Source organism: Cetorhinus maximus, chromosome 1, assembly GCF_964194155.1.
Source record: "Cetorhinus maximus chromosome 1, sCetMax3.hap1.1, whole genome shotgun sequence".
Lineage (NCBI taxonomy): Eukaryota > Metazoa > Chordata > Chondrichthyes > Lamniformes > Cetorhinidae > Cetorhinus > Cetorhinus maximus.
The window spans coordinates 42297842-42315525 of NC_135879.1; the positions used below are offsets into that span (position 1 = coordinate 42297842).

At 41.4% G+C, this 17684-nt stretch overlaps 1 protein-coding gene across 5 annotated transcripts in view; it reads right to left on the reverse strand.

Annotated features, from left to right (window-relative positions):
• Positions 1-7283: 7283 nt before the first annotated feature.
• idua (alpha-L-iduronidase) overlaps positions 7284-17684 on the reverse strand; it is a 377462-nt gene continuing 367061 nt past the window's right edge. For all 5 annotated transcript variants that reach the window (XM_078540394.1, XM_078540387.1, XM_078540376.1 and 2 more), the window contains 2 exons: positions 15173-15288; positions 7284-9186 (listed from right to left, as the gene is read on the reverse strand). In XM_078540394.1, the coding sequence (XP_078396520.1) occupies positions 9083-9186; positions 15173-15288 (220 nt within the window). In that variant the 3' untranslated portion in view covers positions 7284-9082. The remainder of the gene's footprint in view (positions 9187-15172; positions 15289-17684) is intronic.

Sequence of the window (17684 nt, forward strand, 5' to 3'; positions counted from 1 at the left end):
TGGTCTTGTATAAGCTACAGCACACAGAGTTGGGGGAGGAAAAGGAGATAAATGCTAGTAAGGCTTGTACCTTCAGCTGTTTTGGGCTGCAGTAGAGTGCTTAGGTTGGAGTTTGGTGATTGAGAGAGTTCGGTGAAGTGGGAGGAGGTGCTCCTTTCCTTTTCTACCTTTCTTCAGAAAGAAGAGTGGTGGCCTTGGTAAGTAGGACCTGGTGAGTAATTTAGAAAAGAGTAATATTTTTAAACAAGTAGCTATACTTGGATTTACCTGAGAAACGTCAGGAATAAGGGAAATTTAGGGCCAATATAATAAAGTAAATATAATAAATATAATAAAGTGATCCAAAGTAGAATAAAGTTAACATAAGGGAAGAAGAGTTAAGACATGGCAGGGTAGCTCAGTCGATTGGAATGCGTGTCCTGTAATATGTGCAAAGTCATGGACGCTACCATTGTCCTAGATGACCACATGTGCAGGAATGCTGCTTCAGAGCTCAAGCAGTGACTGGAGTCACTGTGGCACATCTATGAGGCTGACAGCATCGTGCACAGTATGGTTCAGACAGGTGATCACATTGCAGCTTAAGGGCCTAGAGACAGAGAGTGAATGGGCGACCAGCAGGCTGTCCAAGAGAAGTAGGTAAGTAGTGCAGGAGTTCCCTGGGTCCCGCTCACCAATCTGTTTTCCATTTTGGAAGATGGAGAGGGCATTGGTTCTTCAGAGGAGTGCAGTCAGAGCCAAGTTTGTGGCACCACAAGCATCTCAGCTGTACAGTGGGGGAGGAAGAAGAAAGGAAGGACAATAGTGATAGGGGGTTCATTGGTTAAGGGTACAGACAGGTGTTTCTATGGCCGTAGATGTGACGCCAGGACAGGGTGTTGCCTCCCTGGTGTGGGGGTCAAGGATGTCACAGAGCGGCAGCAGGACATTCTTCTGGGGGAGGGTGAAGAGCCAAAGGTCGTGGTCCGCATTGGTACCAATGACTTAGGTAGGAAGGGGGATGTGTTCCTGCAATCAGAATTTAGGGAGCTAGGTCAAAAATTAGCAAGCAGGGCCTCAAATGTAGCAATCTCAGGATTACTCCCAGTGCCATGTGCCAGTGAGTACAGAAATAGGAAGATAAGACAGATAAATACGTGGCTGGAAAGATGGTGCAGGAGGGAGGGCTTTAGATTCCTGGGACACTGGGACTGGTTCTAGGGAAGATCGCACCTGTATAAGCCGGACGGGTTGCGCCTGAACAGAACTGGGACTGAGATCCTTGCAGGGTGTTTTGCTAGTGGTGTTGGGAGGGCTTTAAACTAATTCTGCAGGGGTGTGGGAACCAGGAGGGGATATTAGAGAAGACGACCAGGGTGCATAAAATACTGGGAGAGACAGATAACACTAGAATAGAGAATAGTAAGCTAAGAGGTGGAGTCAGGATGAGGGAGAAAGTAACAAAATCTAAATCAGGGTTACTAATGCATGTATATGAATGCACAGAGTATAGTAAATAATATTGGGGAGTTACAGGCACAGATTGCCATGTGGAAATATGATGTTGTGGCGATAACAGAGACCTGCTTAAGGAAGGGCAGAACTAGGCGTTAAATATTTCTGGGTACAAGATGTTCAGAAGAGACAGGAAAGGAAGGAAAGGAGGAGGGGTGGTGGTATTGGTTAAGGAGAGCAGTGCTGGGGAAAGAGGATGTCCCAAAGGGTTCAAGGACAGAATCAATTACTATTTATATGCCTATAGAAGACTTTAGGATTCCCCTTTATGTTGGCTGCCAGTCTTTTCTCATATTCCCTCTTCGCTTCTCTAATATGCTTTTTCACCTCCCCTCTGAACATTCTGTATTTCGCTTGTACTTTCTGCAAGGAACAAAAAGGGTGCAATTACATTGTTTGGTGTCGTCTATAGACCGCCAACTAGTGAGAAGGAGGTAGAAGAACAAATCTGCAGGGAAATTGCAGAGAGATGCAAGCATTATAGAGTAGTTATAATGACTTTAATTTTTTAAATATTTGTTCATGGGATACATGCGTCGCTGGCTAGGTCAGCATTTATTGCCCATCCATAGTTGCCCTTGAGAAGATGTGAGCTGCCTTCTTGAACTGCTGCAGTCTACATGGTGGGCTGGGCTATTTCAAAGGGCATTTAAGAGTCATCGACATTGTTGTGGATCTGGAGTCACATGTAGGCCATAAGGACAGCAATTTCCTTCCTTAAAGGGCATTAGTGAACCAGATGAGTTTTCACAACAATTGACAATGATTTCATGGTCATCAGACTTTTCCTTCCATATTTTTTAAATTCAAATTCCATCATCTGCCGTGGTGGGATTTGAACATGGGTCCCCAGAGAATTACCCTGGGTCTCTGGATTACTAGTCCAGTGACAAGACCACAAGGCCACTGCCTCCTCCATAATTACCTGAATGTAGATTGGGACAGTGGTAGTGCAAAGGGCAGAGGGGGAAAAAGTTCCTAGATTGTGTTCAGGAAAATTTTCTACAGCAGTCCAATCCAACAAGAAAATACGCACTGTTGGACCTGGTTCTTGGAAATGAGGTGGGCCAAGTAGATAAAGTGTCAGTGGGAGAACAGGTAGGAGACAGTGATCATTTTATTGTATGTTTTAGGTTGATGATAGGAAAGGACAATAGGGAATCCAGAGTAAGAATAATTAACTGGAGCAGAGCCAACTTTGATGGGGCAAGAATGGAGCTGGGCCAGATAGACTGGAACGAAAGATTGGTGGGAAAAACTGTAGCTGAACAATGGGCTACCTTCAAAACATAATTGGTTCGGGCACAGTCAATGTATATTCCACTGAAAGGAAAGGTATGGGAAAACAAATCCAGAGCTCCCTGGATGAAAAAGGAGATAGAAATTAAGATAAAGAAGAAAAAGTGTGCTTATGACAGGTGTCAGGTGGAAAATACAATTGAGAACCAGGGGAATACAGAAGGTTCTGAGGGGAGATGAAAAACCATATCAGAAAAATGAAGAGGGAATATGAGAAAAGACTGGCAGCCAACATAAAGGGGAATCACAAAGTCTTCTATAGGCATATAAATAGTAAAAGAGTGGTAAAAGGAGAAGTAGGGCTGATTATGGACCTAAAATGGAATTTGCACATGAACGAAGGGGTCACAGCTGAGGTGTTAAATGAATACTTTGCATCCGTCTTTACCAAGGAGGTAGATGCTACCCAGGCCATGGTGACAGATGAGGAAACTCTGTCTTACTAGAAGGGTTCAAAATTGATAAGGAGGAAGTGTTGAATAGACTGTCGGCACTTGAAGTTGACAATGCTCCAGGGCCAGATTTTCCCCTAAGTTAAGGGTCAGTCACAAAGGGACATAAGTTCAAGGTGAGGGGCAGGAGGTTTAGGGGGGATGTGAGGAAAAACTTTTTTACCCAGAGGGTGGTGACGGTCTGGAATGCACTGCCTGGGAGGGTGGTGGAGGTGGGTTGCCTCACATCCATTAAAAAGTACCTGGATAAGCACTTGGCATGTCATAACATTCAAGGCTATGGGCCAAGTGCTGGTAAATGGGATTAGGTAGGTAGGTCAGGTGTTTCTCACATGTCGGTGCAGGCTCGATGGGCTAAAGGGCCTCTTCTGCACTGTGTGATTCTGCGAAGATGCATCCAAGGATATTGAAGGGAGTGAAAGTAGAAATTGCAGTGGCACTGACCATAATCTTTCAGCCTTCCCTACACTCAGGGGAGGTGTTAGAGGACTGGAGAATTAGAAACATTATGCCCTTGTTCAAAAAAGGCTGTAAGGATAAGCCCAGCAATTACAGACCAGTCAGTTTAAATTCAGTGGTGAGCAAGATTCTAGAAACAATTATTTGGGATAGGATCAGTAGTCACATGGAAAAATATGAGTTGATAAGGAAGAGTCAGCATGGATCTCTAAAGGGGAAATCGTGTTTAACTAACTTGCTGGAGTTTTTTGAAGAGGTAACAGAAAAGGTTGATGAAGGTAATGCTGTTGGTGTGGTGTACATGGACTTTGAAAAGGCATTTGATACAATGCCACACAACAGAATTGTGAGAAAAGTTATTGCTCATGGGATAAAAGGGGCAGTAGCAGAGTGGATATAAAATTGGCTGAAAAATAGGAAGCAGAGAGTAATGGTCAATGGAAACTTTTCGGGCTGGAGGAAGGTTTGTAGTGGAGTTCCCTAGGAGTCGGTATTGGGACCCTTGCTTTCCCTGATATATATTAATGATCTAGATCTTGGTGTGCAGGGGACAATTTCAAAGTTTGTGGATGATACGAAGCTTGGGAGTGTTGTAAACTGCGAGGACAGTGTAGAAATTCAAAAGGACATAGACAAATTGGTGGAGTGGACAGATAGGTGGCAAATGAAGTTCAATGTGGAGAAGTGTGAGGTGATGCATTTTGGTAGGAAGAAGATGGACAGACAATATAAAATAAGGGGTGAAATTTTGAAGGAGGTGCAGGAGCAGAAAGACTTGGGTGTATATGTGCATAGATCATTGATGGTGGCAGGACAGGTGGAGAGAGCAGTTAATAAAGCATATAGTAACCTAATTAATAGGGGCAGCAGGTACAAGAGCAAGGAGGTTATTCTGAATTTATGTAAGATTTATACTTGAGTTAGACCTCAACTGGAATATTGTGTACAGTTCTGGGCGCCACATTATAGGAAGGATGTGAACACATTGGAGAGGATGCAGAAGAGGTTTACAAAAATGGTTCCAGGGATGAAGAACTACAGTTATGAGGATAGATTGGAGAGGTTGGGACTCTTCTCCTTGGAGAGAAGAAGGCTAAGAGGAGATTTGATAGAGATGATCAAAATCATGCGGAGGCTCGACAGAGTAGATAGGGAGAAGCTGTTCCCGCTCGTAAAAGGATCAAGAATGAGAGGGCACAGATTTAAAGTGATTTGCTAAAGAAGCAAATGTGACGTGAGAAACAGCTTTTTCACATGATGAGTGGTTCGGGTCTGGAATGCACTGCCTGGAAGTGTGGTAAGGCAAGTTCAATCGAGGCATTTAAGAGGGCATTAGATGATTATTTGAATAGAAATAATGTGCAGGGGTACAGGAAAAAAGCAGGGCAATGGCACTAGGTCATAATGCTCATTTGGAGAGCCGGTGCAGGTACGATGGGCCAAATGTCCTTCTGTGCTGTTGAAATTCTGTGATTCGTTTCTGCAGCTTTCCTGTGTTGCCCATTTTTGTTTGTTGCCTGAAAAGTGACCTTTCCACTTGTGATGAATGGGAAAACAAGAATTGATGTTGAACAATGGGGGCTGTGAAATGAATACTATGTTGCTTGCAGAAATGCGTTGTGTTGGGATAAGATGGTGGGGAGTTGGCTCGTACATGCAAAAATTGACTTTTACATCTCAAATGGGTAGACTGGTGGAACCTAAGTGAACATCACAATAATGAGGGCATTCCAAGCAGCAATGTGCACTGCTGCTGGTGCATTGGTCATATCATGTGCAGCCTCCACCTCCACTTCCTTAGAATTGTATGAAAAATCTCTGTGCTCTTCACCTTGTTTCTCTGGCAGGTCCAAACCTCGCTTCTTTGCAATATTGTACAGAGTGAATAACACCAGGCATGTCCAGAACTGTCCAGGCATCTAAAATATCATGTTGGTGGCTTGTTCAATGACACATCTGGTTATCTTATGGCTTTTATTGTACCACTTCTGGGCCATATTGCTTGGGTTCCTCATGGATGTCATCAGCCACGTTTTAAGTGGGTATCCCTTGTCTCTGAACAGCCAACTGGTACATATGCTTTGAGGTACAAAAATTCAGGAGGGTGCACTGCTGCAGAACGAACGCTTCACAATAGCTGTCCAGGAATATTGCACATAGTGCACAACATTTTTTGTGGTTTCACACCAGCTGCATATTTGTATAATGAAAGCTCTTCCAGTAGATGAACGCTCCTGGATGATTAGCAATGGCTGCATTGCTACATATGTGCAATCAACGACAATCTGTGAAGCCAGCTAGAGCTGCAAACCTGAGCACATACTTACTGGCTGGCATCATTGATGGCAATGTTCAAATAATTGCTTGTCCTGGCAAAGGAACATGGGAACAGGAGTAGGCTATCAAATGCTGAGGAGGGCTGGTTAAAAGGCCTGCTTCGGTTCTCTGGGACTTCATCCCAGTTGTTTTGTTAAATATAAGGCCCTCTAGCCCTCAGCCCTGACACCCCCCCTCATGCCCCACCCACTCCCCATGCCCCAGCCATGCCAACTCATCCAACCCATGCTCCCCAATTAACCCCATGACCCCTGCGTGTTTTAAAAATGTTTTAATAGTTTATATTCGATTTAATTTAGCAGTGCAGAGCCTAATTACTGGAACCCCATTACTCCTCCAAACTGATTTAGTTCAACAGGGATATAACCATCAGGCAAAAACGCAGACATTGAATTAGCGAATAATATCATGATTATTCATCATAAACAAAATAAAACAATACACTTGTCAATCAATCAAAGACTACAGACTAATCAATAGACTTACTCAATGAACTAAAACTTATCGAGTAACTGACACGAGGAAATAAAAATGAACTATACCTACCCATACCTACAGACTTCATGCTTTCAAATGGTTGGCCAACCCAGAAAAAGCGGACAATAACCTCAGCCTTTCGCACGTCCAGGTGTTCACATCTGCCTGGAGGTAACTGCACTTTCCTGGGATCCATGCTGACAGGAACTCTGGTCCAGTACTTCAATCACGATCTCCGCACTGACAGGAATTCTCGCCTCTGTCCCTGAAGATCTAAACCAGTTTCCCTTCACTTGGTGAGCACACATATGGGGATAACCAGATTGGGGGGTGAACATACGGCTGAGGGACTGGTGTGGGAAAGAGGGGTTCCATTTCATGGGACTCTGACACCTGTACTGGAACAGGAGGGAACTATTGGGACCTTTGAACCGGGCTGGGATCAGGATCCTTATGGAAAGGATAAATAGGCCGGTGACAAGGACTTTGAAAATGAGGAGAACTCTAATGTGGAAAAGGTAGTACTAATTATAGTTTGAAAACAAACAAAGGGAAGAGAGTAGAATAACAGTCAGAAATTGTGCTTTAGATGCCACAGGTAAAGGGATAACTAAAGATGTAAAGTAATGAAACCAGAAATGAGAAATAAGTAACAAACGAGATGGCCTTGGTATTTATTTGGCATAGCAATTTCTATGTTCCTAATTGACTTTACTCTTTTAGCTGATGCCTAGATTACAATGAAAAACACACATGCATGAGGAAAAATATATTTATTTTAGGATATTAGTTTAAAATACACACAGAAATATAGAGGTTACAACTTGGAAACAGGTCTAACCAGGCTGTGCCGACTTTTACTCTCCACATAAGCAATTAGTTCGAATCACATTTACCCACCTTATTCTCATATTCCTTCAAACTATTTTCCTTCATCCATCTATCTAATCTAAACTTCAATGTTCCTGCCTCAACCATTAACCCTGGGAGCAAATTCCACATCCTCGAAACTTTGTGTAATGAGGCTTTGCTTTAGAATGAGATAGTTCATTTTCAAATAGACTTGGATATATAATCATAAATTGACAGGATAACATCTTTTTTTACATGATAAGTGATGCTACAAAACCAATACTTTTCAATTATGCTCCAGATAAAGTAATTTACAGTGAAGGATGCTTTTCAAAGTTGAGTTGTTTTTTGCTAAATTAATTATATGGAGAACAAAAGGTAAATGTGATTAAAGGAATGTAATTTCATCAAGGGTTTAAATTCATTTCAAGAATTGTTAAATTGTATTATCCTCAAATTGAGATTGAGCCTTGAGAACAGTTTCTGGTTGGCAGGATTGGAGTGCCACAGGGGCCAGTGCTGGGGCCTCAACTTTTCACAATTTATATAAGTGACTTGGATGAAGGGGCAGATGGTATGGTTGCTAAATTTGCCGATGGCACAAAGATAGGTAGGGAAGTAAGTTGTGAAGAGGACATGAGGAAGCTACAAAGTGACATAGATAGGTTAGGTGAGTGAGCAAAGGCCTGGTAAATGGAGTATAAAGTGGGCAAATGTGAAATTGTCCATTTTGGCAGGAAGAATAAAAAAAAAAGCTTATATTCTAAATGGTGAGAAATTGCAGAGCTCTGAGATTCAGGGGGATCTGGGTGTCCTAGTGCATGAATTACAAAAGTCTAGTATGCAGGTACAGCAAATAATTAGGAAAGCTAATGGAATGTTATCGTTTATTGAGAGGGGAATTAAATGCAAAAGTAGGGAGGTTATGCTTGAGTTCTACAGGGCACTGGTGAGATTACATTTGGAGTACTGTATACAGTATTGGTCACCTTAGTTAAGGAAAGTTGTAATGTGTTAGAAGTAGTTCAGAGAAGGTTTACTAGACTAATACCAGGAATGGGCCTTTTGAGTAAAGGTTGGACAGGTTAGGCCTGTATCCACTGGAGTTTAGAAGAGTAAGAGGTGACTTGATTGAAACCGTTAAGATTCTGAGGGGTGACAGGGTGGATGTGGAGAATCTAGAACTAGGGGTCACTGTTTAAAAATAAGGGGTTGCTCATTTACGACAGTGATGAGGAGAATTTTTTTTCTCTCAAAGGGTTGTAAGTCTTTGGAACTCTCTTCTTCAAAAGGCAGTGGAAGCAGAGCCTTTGAATATTTTTAAGGCAGAGGTAGATAGATTCTTGATTAACAAAGGGGTGAAAGGTTATTGGGGGTAGGTGGGAGGTTAGAACAATGGTCTTACTGAATGGCAGAGCAGGCTTGAAGGGCCGAGTGGCCTACTCTTGTTCCTAGTTTGTATGTAATTCAGGGATATTGCTATTTTTGATACAAAAAATACAGATTATATCTTTCAGTGCAACTTGCAGATTAAAAAAAGTATGAAACTTAATGAAAAATATTTAATGCTAGATTTCACTTTAAACTAAGAATTATTTTATATCTGTGGTTGTAAAATACCCAGATCATATTCAACAAAATTACCCCTTTAGAGGAAGCATATGTATTTATTTCTCCATCACAGGTAGTGCAATTGCTCTTCACAAACTTTTTTAATGTTTCCCTTCAATATATTTAACAGGGTGTGAGTAGGCTCCAGGCTTGCCCCAATAATCCACTGCACGAATACGATAGAAACCAGACACCTGTGAAAATTCTGTCAGAGAAAGAAAGGAAAATGTTTTAGACCCCTAATTTCCTGGAAGTGTCATATGTATTCTTTACACCTGGGAAATTGGCTGGAATATAGTCTGGACCCTTGTTCTGCCAGGATTCTGCTCCATTTAGACCAAACAGCTAAATTTGTTTTGAGGAGGAAGTTGTCTGTGTACAGGGAGCCTCAGTAAGCTCCCTTATGTAGCAGTGCACTTCAAACTGTGAGATATTATTTATATCTCCAATTAGGAGGTATATGCTGGGAGATAGACACTTAAGAGTTATGATCCACAGTCAGTTGCCTTGACAGCCCTAGGTAATGCTGTTCTTGCCCGCTTTGAGGATGCTGTTGTGGTTGCAGCAGTCGACAGATTTCAGTCATGGTCTCTTTTGTGAAGTGAAGGCATCTCAAGCTTTGGCCCCTGCTAGAGTTAAGGTAAGAAAATGGCTCCCTAAAGACCCCTGAGGGTGTGGCCTCCTTCAGAGCCTTCCTTCCCCTTCTCCTTGCTCTCTTCATTCTCATCATGTTCAATTCCCAGAGCAAGGCCTACAAGGCTACCCATGTGTTGAAGCAGCTTGTTTCAGTGCAAATTTTTCAATGAATGACAAAGTACTTCAGCCCCAGTCTGATCATTTTCTGTAGACTTCTGAAACTTTAGATAAGTATACCGAAGTTCTAAAAACATATTGGGCTGGATTTTATGAGGAGGATGGGGACGTCAAAGTTGGGGGCAAGCCCACCTTTGTTTGGTCAGATCACCCCACAGCCATTTAATGGCCGTTGGGCCTTTAATTGGTTTGAGGTGGGACTGATGCCTGTATCCGAGAGGTGCCAGCTAATCAAATGGCTGGCAGCTCTTTTGTACCAGCAGTGCCATGGCGCCCAATTTTACGGCCCACAACCCCACCGGCCATTCTGCCCTTGGGCAGCTGTAAAGTGCAGCCAACAAAATTTCACCACCAGCAAGATGAAATAATCCAGCAACTAACCTGTAAGTAGTTCACAATTTCTTTAAATAGCTGGTGGAGGAAAGAGTGGGGTCCTTCATTTCATTAACATCATGTTCAGCTATGTGAGGCTAAGGCTGGAGCCCAGCATTCGAAAATGACAGTACTGGCTGTGTTGACACCACAACCTGCCTGGTCTGCTCACTGCTGCCGGTTATTAGGTGCGTGTGGGCAAACCTCTTCACTAAGATGGCATCCAGTGTATTTCCCATCAGAAGTGTGCACACAAATCTCAGACCTCGCTTTTAAGTGTTACGAAGCTGCAAAAGCTACGGAACCAAATTTTTCCCCCAGTATTTGATACCTACCCTTTTTATAACACAATCTCTGCCCCAGACAACTTTCTTAAAGACATAAAGTGGATCAGCACTCAATATATTCTCTGGAAATACAAAAAATGCCTAATATCTAATCTATTTGCCCCATTACATAATTTATACTCATGATCCTTGGATAATCTATTTAGTTTAAATAATTTGCCAGTTTGCACATAATCTAGTCCTTTTGTTGCTTTATAGACCTGAATTACCTTGAGAATTACCCAGAGTGAGAGTCGTTAGGAACAGCCAACACAGCTCCTGGCAGAGAAGGTAATGTCTTACCAATTAGATGAGGTAGACATTTTTTACCTGGATTTTTAGGAGGCATTTGATAAGTTACGTCACAATAGGTACATCCACAATATAGAATCTTTTGGAATTAGTGGGAAGCTGCTAAAATGCATAAAGAAATGTCTGCATAACTGTAACCAGCAAATTGTTATCATGGCTGCCAATCTGCTTGGTAATAGGTTGCCTTTGACCTTTAGGGGTTGGTATTATAAGACCATAAAAAGTAGGAGCAGAACTAGGCCATTCGGCCCATCAAGTCTGCTCCGCCATTCAATGAGATCATGGCCGATTTGATAATCCTCATCTCCACTTTCTTGCCTTTTCCCCATAACCTTTTATTCCCTTACTGATTAAAAATCTGTCTATCTCAGCCTTGAATACACTTAATGACTCAGCCTCTACAACCCTCTGTGGTAAAGAAATCCACAGACTGACTACCCTCTGAGAGAAGAAATTCCTCCTCATCTCTGTTTTAAGTGGACGCCCCCTTACTCTGAGATTATGCCCACTGCTCCTAGACTCTCCCACAAGGGGAAACAACTTCTCAGCATCTACCCTGTTAAGCCCCATAAGAATCTTTTATGTTTCAATAAGGTCGCCTCTCATTCTTCTAAACTCCAATGAGTACAGGCCCAACCTACTCAATCTCTTCTCATAAGAAAATCCCTCCATCCCCGGGATCAACCTAGTGAACCTTCTCTGGGCTGCCTCCAATGCCAGTATATCTTTCCTTGGATAAGGGGACCAAAACTGTTCACAGTATTTTAGGCGTGGTATAACTAGTGTCTTGTATAGTTTTAGCAAGACTTCCCTATTTTTATACTCCATTCCCTTTGAAATAAAGGCCAACATTCCACATGCCTTCCCTATTACCTGCTGAACTTGTATGTTCGATTTTTGGGCTTCATGCATGAGGACCCCCAAATGCCTCTGTGCTGTAGCTTTCTTCAGTCTTTCTCCATTTAAATAATATTCAGCTCCTCTATTCTTCTGCCAAAGTGCATAACCTCACACTTTCCCACATTATATTCCATCTGCCATGTTTTTGCCCACTCACTTAAGCTGTCTATATCCCTCTGTAGACTCCTTAAGTCATCCTCACCACTTGACTTCCCACCTATTTTTGTGTCATCCACAAACTTGGCGATAGTAGATTCATTTCCCTCATCCAAGTCATTAATATAAATTGTAAATAATTGTGGCCCCAGCACTCATCCGTGTGGTACTTTACTCGCTACAGGGTGCCATCCTGAAAATGCCCCCAGTATCCCAACTCTCTTTCTTTTATTAGTTAGCCAGTCCTCTATCCATGCTAATATACCACCCCCAACACCCTGGCTCTTATCTTATTAAGTAGCCTTATGGGTGGTACCTAATCGAACGCCTTTTGGAAATCCAAATATATTACATCTACTGGTTCCCCTTTATCTATCCTGCTTGTTATTTCCTCAAAGAATTCTAATAAATTTGTCAGGCATGATTTCCCCTTCATGAAGCCATGCTGACTCTGCTTGATTAGATTATGCATTTCTAACTGCTCTGCTATTACATCCTTTATAATAGACTCCAACGTTTTCCCAATGACAGATGTTAAACTGGCCTATAGTTACCTGTTTTTTTTTGTTTCCTTCCCTTTTTGAATAAGGGTGTTACACTGGCAGTTTTCCAATCCTCTGGGACTTTTCCAGAATCTAAGGACTCTTGGAAGATTACTACTAGTGCATCCCCTACCTCTGCAGCTATTTCCTTTAATATCCGAGGATGCAACCCTTCAGGTCCAGGTAACTTATTGGCCTTTAGTTTCCCTAGTACATTTTCTTTAGTGATAGTTACTGTATTTATTTCCTCCCCTACTTTTGCCCCATGATTATTAAGTATTTTTGGAATGCTATTAGTGTCCTCTACCATGAAAACTGATGCAAAGCATTTATTCAACTCCTCTGCCATTTCCTGGTTCCCCATTATTATTTCCCCAGCCTCATTCTCTAAGGGGTCTATATTGACTTTGGTCTCTCTCTACCTTTTTATATATTTAAAGAAGCTCATACTGTCCATTTTTATATTACTTGCTAGTTTACCCTCAAAGTTTATTTTCTCCCTCTTTATTTTTTTTGGTCATCTTCTGTTGGTTTTTAATACTTTCCCAATCTTCTGGCTTACTCCTAATCTTTGCCAAATTGTATGTTTTTTCTTTCACTTTGATACTATTTGACATTTGTTCTTTATTATTTGTACTAAGGACTTAGTTGAAAGAGTTGGAAGAATAATCCACAAGTTCATGGATATTATGAAGATTATTGTGGATGTTCGCACTGTGGTTATTTTGTTTTGGAAATTAGCCATAGTCTACAAGGGACCATTGTTAGAAAGAGACAAGTGGTTATATAGTTTGAGAAGCACACTCTACATAAAGCATGAAGCAAGGCAACCCTCCATGAACTACCACAGCAGGTATTCTGCATCACACCGTGGATGAGACTAAGCAACTGCAAGCAAATCCTGTTGTGCAGGTGAATAAATGGCATTTAACTTAGACAAGTGCACTGTTGTGTATTTGGGCAGGACCAATGCTAAGCAGCTTAAACCTTACAAAGGAACACAGCTGAAGCCTGCAATTAAAGAAAAAGATCTTGCTATCTTGATGATTATAACAATGATAAAGGATCACAATAATGCTATGAAGCCATACATAAAACAAATATTGTATTGGGCTGCATTCACAGGATTAACCATTGTAAAGCAAAACATACCATTTTGTCCTTTGTAAGGCCTCATTTAGAACACAATGACAAGTTTTCATCTCCTCACATGGTGAATGATATGGAGTCTTTGAAAAAGTTGTTAGGGGAGATTCACAAGGACAATTTCTACTTAAAATACCTTAGTTACCCAACTTTAAAGAGTTGGGTCTAGAAGCATTGACTTGGGGGTGATTTGATTGAAATCTACAAAGTAATGAAAGGACTAGGTGAATCCAAGCTGACAAATTATTGATATTAAATAGACAAGGGATATCCAAGGATCATGAGTATAAAATATGTCAGGAAAGAAATAGGTTAGATGTTCGGCAGTTCTTCAGTTCTCAGAGAATAGTAAACCTAAAGAATAAGCTGTCAGCTAGTGTAGTGAATTTTGATTCACTGCATACTTTGACAGACAGCTGGACCAGCTCCTGGCTGGATGGAGATTGCATCGTACAAGAGCCAGGTACCAATTAATATGTCACGGTTAATGTTGTTTCCTAGTCTGGATTCGATCACCTAAAGGAATCAGAAGAATTTGCCGGATTTTACTCCCCTAATTAGGCCCTGGGCTTTTGATCTCTGTTCCTGTCTCTCCCAGGAGATGACATAGCACCAGGGAGCACAGAGCATCTTTTGATGTGTAGAATAATCTATCACACTGTCTGGGAAAAGCTGGATGGACCAGCTGGCTTTTATCCTGTCTGACATCTTCATGTTTGAAGAGTTACGAATTTCTCTTTTTATTAGATCTATTTGATGTAATATTGAAGATACTGATGGTCAATGCTGCCTGTGCTAATTATCCCACTCCAAATCCCAGTCTTGGGCAACAACAGACACTTCTTTCTGCTCTGCTGCATTTATGTCAGTGGACCATTGCACCAGGAATTACCAGGCCTCAGTATTTCTGTAAACTGTCAAAAATCTTTTAATATTCACATATTTACCGCAAAATGAAATTTTTAATCTCAGCCAAGTTAGGTAAAGTATTAATGACAGGAACATGGAGACATTTCTCGTTTAGGATAGGAAAAGCTGAAGGACAAGTTACCCTTGGCTTCTTAAACTAATTCTATCAGCAAACTGGTTCTAAAATGGCAAAAGTCTTGGAAGAGGTTTATGGTCCACTATCTCAGTCAGCTATATGAGAGAAGCTCAGGGAGAAGAATCTCATGAGAAATAATCATTAAAAAAAGGGGAGGACACAGAAACAAGAGTCTTGTCTTTTTTCTTTATGTTGTGGATATGCTTTTACGAAAAGAGCTATCGTAAAATCCAGTGAGCTAGTTACTCTGGTGTAAATGTTACATTCCTTTTGCTAGGACCAGTCCACCTGGAAGCCCCATAACATATCAGCAGAGGATGGGGGGAGAAAGGAACCTGATTTTATCCAATATTGTATGTGGCAAAAAATTACAATTGTGTTTTGATCCCACAGTTGTCTGGGAGCTGCATATGCAGCTGTGAGCCCCAAATCAACTCATCGATTTTCATTTGCAATTCATCGCCTGCCATGGGACTATGCTATTTGTAAATCAGATGTAGATCATGGTCAAATACCCTTAGACCGTTTTACTTTAGATTAAATTCACTGCAGAGACAGAAATAAAAAATTAAAACTAACCTTTTCTCTTGTTGAGTGGAGAGTATACAAAAATGGTAAATAAAGTATCTTTGTCATTGATTCTTTTGTAAATTTTTCCATCAACTGAAAATTCCACTTCAAATGTTTTCAAACATCTGCATTAATCAAAAAAGAATATTTAAGGCACACACATCTTTACTTCACATTTGAAATGACAAATAATGAGTTGCTAATGCTTAAAATTATATTTAAAATGAAGTTCCCCTTTAAAAATGGCATGTGATATTAATGTTCTGGCCCCCTACTAAATTTAAACTTCTAAAGAATTCTTCTGATAATTTTCATATAAAAGATCTCTTTTTCTCTGTTAGGCAAACATTGATAATAGGAAAGATTAAAAAACTACAAATGCTGAAGATCTGAGTTAGAAATAGGAAATGTTAGAAATAAACAGCAGGCCCTTAAGCATCTGAAATGAGAAAGTTTCCAGTTAAAATTCCAGGTAGAGACCTACCTCATGATGCAGAGTTATGATAAAGGGTTAGAAACATAGAAACTAGGAGGAGGAGAAAATAGGGTTATTTGGCCCTTCGAGTTTGCTCCACCATTCAATACGATCCTCTATCTCAATGCCGCACTCCCACATTCTCGCCATACCCCTTGACGCCTGTAGAGTCCAGAAATCTATTTCTTTCTTAATTATATTCAGTGACTTGGCTTCCAAAGCCTTCTGTGGTAGAGAATTCCATAGGTTCACGACCCTCTGAGTGAAGTTTCTCCTCATCTCAGTCCTAAATGGTCTACCACCATTTTGGTGGTGACACCTTGTTCTAGACCCCCGCAGCCAGAGGAAATATCCTCCCTCTATCTAGTCTGCCCATCCCTGTCAGAATTTTATATGTTTCAATGGGATCTCCTCTCATTCTTCTAAACTCCAGTGAATATAGGCTAGGTCGGCCCAATCTTTTCTCATACGACAATCCTGCCAACCCAGGAATCAGTCTGGTGAACCATCGCTGCACTGCCTCTATGGCAAGTATATACTTTCTCAAGGTAAGGAGACTAAAACTGCACACAATACTCCAGGTGTGGTTTCACCAATGCCCTGTACAGCTTCAGTAAGACATCCTTGCTCCTGTTCTCAAGTCCTCTCGCAATGAAGGCCAAAATACCATTTGCCTTCTTAACTGCTTGCTGCACCTGCATGCTTGCTTTCAGTGATTGGTGTACAAGGACACCCAACATTTCCCAATCTATCTAGGGTTGCTAGCTGAAATATTAACTTGTCTTTCAGTTGCTGAGGGACTTGTACATTTCAAACATTTGTCCACTCTTTATGGGAACTTGCATGATTTCCATTACTACCAGCTCTGAGATAAAATTGGAACATTAATTTAATTATTTAAATGCAAGCTCTTTTTTTTAGAATAGTATACAGATGCCTTGCAATAAACTGATAAAATGCTTCAATTATCCTAAAATTCAAAAAACGTGCATTCTATCCTAATCATGTCAATGATGCAGCTCATGGAAGTGTTTCTAAGCATAATGTAACTCAATAAATTAAGACATTAAATTATGTTCCCAGTTAGCCAGGGAGTGAATTTCCCAGCCTAATGTGCCATTTTCAATAACTGCAACTTGCGTCTATAAAGTGCCTTTAACATTATAAAATGCCGCAATGCACTTCACAGGAGTGATATCCAACAAAATTTGACACCTAGCCACTTAAGGCGATATTAGGACAGATGACCAAAGGCATGGTCAAAGAGGTAGGTTGTAAGGAGCATCTTAAAAGAAGAGAGAGAGGAAGAGAGGTTAAGGGACAGAATTCCAGAGCACAGGGCTTGGGCAGTTGAAGGCATGGCTGCCAATGGTGGAGCGATTTAAATCAGGGAAATACAAACAGCCAGGGGAATGCAGGGCCCTTGAGGGGTTTTAGTGCTGGAGGAGGTTAGAGATAGGGGTGAGGTCGCAGAGGAATTTTAAAATCAAGGTGTTGTCAGTCCAGCAGCCCATGTAGATCTGTGAGCACGGGGATGATGGGTGAATGGGACTTGGTGTGAGTTGCAATATGTGCTGCAAAGTTTCGAGTGAGCTCAAATTTATGGAGGTCAGAAGATGGGAGGTCGGCTAGCAGAGTGTTGGAATAGTTGAGGTAACAACTTCATCGATGAGGGTTTCAGCAGCAGATGTACTGAGGCAGTACAGAGACAGACAATGTTATAGAGGTGGAAGTTGGCGTTCTTGATCATGGAAAGGATATAGGATGGAAGCTCATCTCAGGACTTCCCTTTCCAAAATTAATTAGTGACCAATTGCAGCATGCACTGTGAATGTTCTGGTCAGTTTACTCATGCACCTGCCAGCCAAATTTGCAGTTTTTAAAGGGTAATTTCTAATATTTTTACTCAGTTATTGTGGAGCCAGGAGGAGAAAAAGTGCCTGTTCCGACTTCACATTCATTTGCAGGCTGCTACCAGGCACTACTTGCCACCCTTCCTCATTTCCTCCTTGCAAAGGACTCTGCCTGGCTGGCGTTTGCATTGCC